Consider the following 5,166-nt stretch of genomic DNA (forward strand, 5'->3'; position numbering starts at 1 on the left):
CGTTCTAGAATTCAAGGTACCGCAGCTACTTCGATACGGCTATTGGACCGTATTTACGAAGCATTTATATTGTACTGATAATACTGCGAAACATCATTACGAATATCACGAGTCATAGCATAAATCAGATTAAAATCTCATATTAGATTCTGCTCGAACTTTATTAACTCATCTGCGTTCGGCTTTGCCGATTATTTCGAGGGGCTGCGGATATACGTGGAATTTTATCCTGCTTGCCCCTCTGATCCGTATTACATACCAAACTCGTAGGCCTTAATTCTTGTATTAGGGATACCGGATACTCCATCTCATTATTTCGTGTCGGTGGTATAAATGGCACCGGCCGGCAAAACGGCCGCGTACCTCGCAGTCTTTCATTACCAAGTAACGCCGTGGGTGTAATAGACGGGAAGTGTCACCGCCCCCAAACGGAAGAATGCTCATGGGACCGGGGGAAAAAAATAACCTCTAACCCCTGTTCTCTTTTTTGATGACCGCGCAATGCTCGCTACTCCGTTTCCGACCGCTGCCTTTTCCATGTGGTATTTCTTCATCTGCCTCTGGCCTGTACATCTCAGGCTGGAAATTCATATTATTGTAATGGGCCACATTGAAGTGGCTGTTTTTGAAGGTGTTTGTCGTGAAAGCTGGTTCATGAAACGTGTTGGTCTCAACCAAGTCGGGGAAGTTGTATTTGCTAAAGCGCAGAGGATGCAATGTCATGGGGGTTGCCGGCTGTTGCTGCGGGGGACTCGGCTGTGGAGGCGGAGGCCCAGTCGCTAGGCTATCTGGAAACGGCTGCGGCATCCATGGCGATTGCGGAGAAGGGGCATAAGGATCTGTCATAGGAGACGGTGCGGACGGAGACCCCAAGGGAGATATGTCGGCAACACCAAAACCAGGTATCATAGCCAATGTACTCATGTCCACCGGGAAATCTTGAAGCGGCATGTCTGTACTTTCAATCTCTTGATGCGTGAAGGGCGTTGCCCGATTGATCGACAGTGTAGTTAGTGCGGGCGGCATGGGTGAAGGTTGGACAATAGAGTCGCGATATAAAATATCGTAATGACCTGGACGGTATAACAGGTAGATTATTGGTCCTAATGTAGCGTGGTCCTGACCGTTAGCTTCTTCGGGCATCCGATGAACATTGGCTTCCACGCCGTTGCTCCGGTCTAAGTAGACAATCTCGAGTACGATATTCGCCGGTTTGAGTAGCACGTCGTGAAGTAGCACAACACCTACGTGGTCGATCTCCCGGTCAATAGGCAGGATGGTATCTTGAACGTAGCTCTCGGCGCCACCTGTTATCCAGGGCTCGTAATGGGCATAACGACCCTTCAACCATGACGATGCGAGCAAGCGCTGATGGTAGACGATGGATTGCGACTTCTCAGGATTGTTGAACGTATCCATCACAGCCAGCATAGCATCCTGGCCGTTAGACATCGCTCCGATGATCTCATTGAATAAGTCAAATGTTACGGCAACCATATCCTCGAACAACCAGACACTATGGCCTCCAACGGTCTCGATGAACTTGTTCAAGCTTGTTAACCGAGCCAACTCGCCTTGAACTTGATTTATATCGCCGCATCGTACTAACGTTTCGAAATAACCGAAAGCGATCGCTACAACGATATAACAAAGAGTCAACTTAGGATACTATAAGTCTGAGAACTAGGTGAGATGATGGAAAAGTTGAATATTGTCCCCACTAGGTTGCCTTATCTTCACAGAAGTAGATCATCGATCGATCGAAGAATATTCTAGATATGACCCAGATCCTAAATTGACTTGGCTACGCATGAACTGCGGGGTATGCGTACGTGATGCAGGAGGATCCTCGAGATATATTAAGTAGGAAATATGTCGGAACTCACCTCGCCAACCACAATTACCGTCACCTTGGACAGGGCGATAGTGGGAATAGGTCTGGGGTAATGCCTACGACATCACGACGAGTCAATTGGAAGAGTTCGATTGTACTGCTAGAGTTCGGGTTTGACTAACCATAGTTTTGGCGACATATATAGGATCTGCTTTCGCATACTCCTCCGTGATTATCGTGCTTGGTCGTCTCTCGCCGACTAAAGGACTCTGATTCTGTATGCCGTTGAAATGTAAGCGTTTTGATGCTTTCGGTGGAAACGAGGAGGGACAATGTGCAAAGCGCGAAGTGTGATGGCGATATGAGCTACATATATAGCGACATATGTGTAGATGGGATATATGATAACAATAAAAGGGGATCGCAGCAAAAAATTACAGTACTTACCAGCTGAGGTTCGAATTCGCGAGCTGCAGCCTCCTGCTGAGCAAGGTCTGTTGGATGTGGTGGTTCCATCTTGATGTTGCGATGATTTTGATGTTGATTGTGGGGTATCGCCGGGTTGTTTATATTGGTATTGGTGGTGTTGTAATGAATATGACCCGAATTGCTTGCGGGAGGTGGTATTAGAGGATTATGGTTATGGTTATGCCCGTTATGGTTATGGTTATGGTAGATGGGAGAGGCGAAGAAGTCGACGGCTGCTGGTCTACCGCTTGCAACTGCGCCAGCACCGCCAGCTTGCGCCGTCCCGAATTGTCCCAGCGGAGTGGGCTGGAAAGCGTATTCGGGAACTTCTGCGTTGGCTATGTGGATTCCATAGGGAGCGTACGATGAATATGGGGTGGGTTGAGGCTGGAACATGCCTGTGCCTGGGCTTGATGAGCCAGAGCTTGACCCCAAGCTTGGGAGCTTCGGGTCATGAAAGCTCTAAGTACGTAACTAGGTGGATGGTCTTTGAAGTTCGGGGTGGGCTTCCTAGCTGCAAGTAGCTCAGAGCTCATAGATTAACTTTAGTTCCGTCTGGATCCGCCTGGCTATTTTTGTGCAGGGAATTATTAGGGCTTTCTCTTCGGGCTGTAACCAGCAGCGACAGATAAAAGAGAAACGAGAGTAATAAAAAAGAAGGAAGCAGGAAAGAGAGAGAGGAGAGAGAGATAGAGAGAGCAGGAGATAGGAGGAATATGAAGAGGGAAGAGGAAGAGGGAGAAGGAGGAAAAAGAAGGAAGTAAGAGAAGACAAGAGGGGATCCAGAGAGTTGGTAACGGGCGGGTTTTTGTCTAAAAGGAAGATGAGCACCGAGAAGCGATCAATCAAGTCCATCAAAGTCGGGGTTACACATTCAGCGGTAGTGGTACCGACCCCCCCTGCAACATGGGGTTGCTTATGTGGTAAGTGAGAGGTATCCTAGGCGTAGGGAAGCTATAAGTTACCTAGGTACCTAACCTAACCTAACCTAACATACCTTCCACTACTAAGGTAGGTACTTGTCTATATACTTGCTTGTATAATAAAATACTATGGAGATACATACCTACTAGGTATGTACCTACATACATTCAATGTTTCAACGGGAACTTCCCGTTTACCTCTTAAAAGATAGGTAAAGTGCAACTGGGCAATATGTACTGGGCAATACTTAACCCCACTCCCGATACGCGTGCATTTACCTACATCTACGTCTAGGTACGTCTACGTGTAAGTACCTAATGTACTTTAGAAGGATTGTAACTACATTATCTATTGCATGTACACTTTTACTCCGTACGTATTGGTATGTAAGTTCTCTAGAAACTCCTTACGAATATTTTACCTAGATATAATATAAGTCTAATATATGTAATCGATGACCTATCCAATTTATCTGCAATATGTAAGTATGTAAGAAGACAAAGTCCACGACTTACACGTGCAGGAGTACGGCAGACCCCTGAGAGTGTTACCTAGAAAAATCCCCTGTAAATTAGGATACTCCAGGTATGGTATTACCTACCTATATGTACGATGTACCTAGAGGTAATTACTTGAATACTAGGTACCTAGGTACCTAGATAAGGTCTGTGCGTCTATGCTTCGAGCTAGGTTAGTGTACATAGTTGGGCTTGACGTCGGTTAGCGATCACAAGAGATCAACAGGTAAAACGGTTAGGTACCGAGTAACACAGCGATACCTAATAATATCATAATATCAAATAATATCAAATAATGACAACGGTGTATTCCGTATACCTATCGCCAACTTCTGCCTTCTAATGTTAGAAGAAAGCCACTTTTATCACCTTGCCGCTTTTTTTCTATGCATAAACCACACCTTATAGCCTTATAATTCATGTTGAATACTTATAATTAATTTACTTAGACAGATGCATAGATAATGCACTATATTTGAACCAGTTAAAACTTCTCGGCCAAATGTCCTATGTTGCATTTTCGACCTTGTGGCTTGTCTGGCTTGTCTGGCTTCCATGTCTGGCTGGCTGGTGGCTGGTCATCATGTGTGATGGATTCTACATTTCCCTACCTAAGAATGGGGGATGGAGGATGGTGGATGGTGGATGGAGAATGGACTAATAACCAAGGCGTAAAAGACCTAGACTACCTAAATCTATGTAATTATTGGCTAACCTGATAGTAGTTCGTCTAGATGGTCCATCAGTCTACTATTTTTGACATATCACTTCCAAGTACTGCAGCTGTACTGCGGTTTATTTACCTGGTATAACCGTACGTTGAAGTAGAATCCTTCACGCTATCAAACCCGAGAACTTTTACCCAGATCTTTCCTTACCCCAGACTGGTGCTTACGATAGATGCAGCACCATGCTCTGATGGGTAAGGTATATCGAACGGCCAAGACCACTACGTACTGACTACGTACCTTCTCTCATGGGTACCGGAGGATCGCGAAGCACGATCGTTGCGCAATATCGTCAACTTTACACGGTATCGGGGCATGGGAGCTGAGTAGTGTATCTTCTAATCCCTATTCGTCGTTGGTCTTTTGTTTGGGTCATTTGATTGATTTTTTTTTCTTTGACGATAAAAACCGGCCAGAAAGTATGGGCAATATTAGACTAGCTTTCCCGGTCAGCCCAGGAATCAGGATTCTCCGGCGCCAAAAAGGAAATCTCTCCAGCGGCTGAAGCGTTACAGAATTGCCATTGCCAGCCGGCCCGGAAAATGCAAAGCAGATGCAAAGTAGATGCAAAGAAAAAACAAGCAAGCAACCCGTAGTAGCAAGGGAAACGTCATTTGGTGGCAATTATACCTAAACAATGGGTGATACACGGCTTGCCTACCTACCTATGCATACATACCGTATATACGTGTTA

General features: G+C 45.6%; 1 protein-coding gene across 1 annotated transcript; it reads right to left on the reverse strand.

Annotated features, from left to right (window-relative positions):
• Positions 1–468: 468 nt before the first annotated feature.
• Positions 469–2,350, reverse strand: GL218_08087 (Ubiquitin thioesterase otubain-like; the record flags this gene model as incomplete). The annotated part of the gene is made up of 3 exons (XM_033584876.1): positions 469–1,634; positions 1,887–1,950; positions 2,282–2,350. The coding sequence occupies 3 exons, from the start codon at positions 2,348–2,350 to the stop codon at positions 469–471; spliced, it is 1,299 nt and encodes a 432-aa protein (XP_033441089.1).
• Positions 2,351–5,166: the final 2,816 nt, after the last annotated feature.

The sequence above is a fragment of the Daldinia childiae genome, assembly GCF_008694065.1.
Source record: "Daldinia childiae strain JS-1345 chromosome Unknown Scaffold11, whole genome shotgun sequence".
Lineage (NCBI taxonomy): Eukaryota > Fungi > Ascomycota > Sordariomycetes > Xylariales > Hypoxylaceae > Daldinia > Daldinia childiae.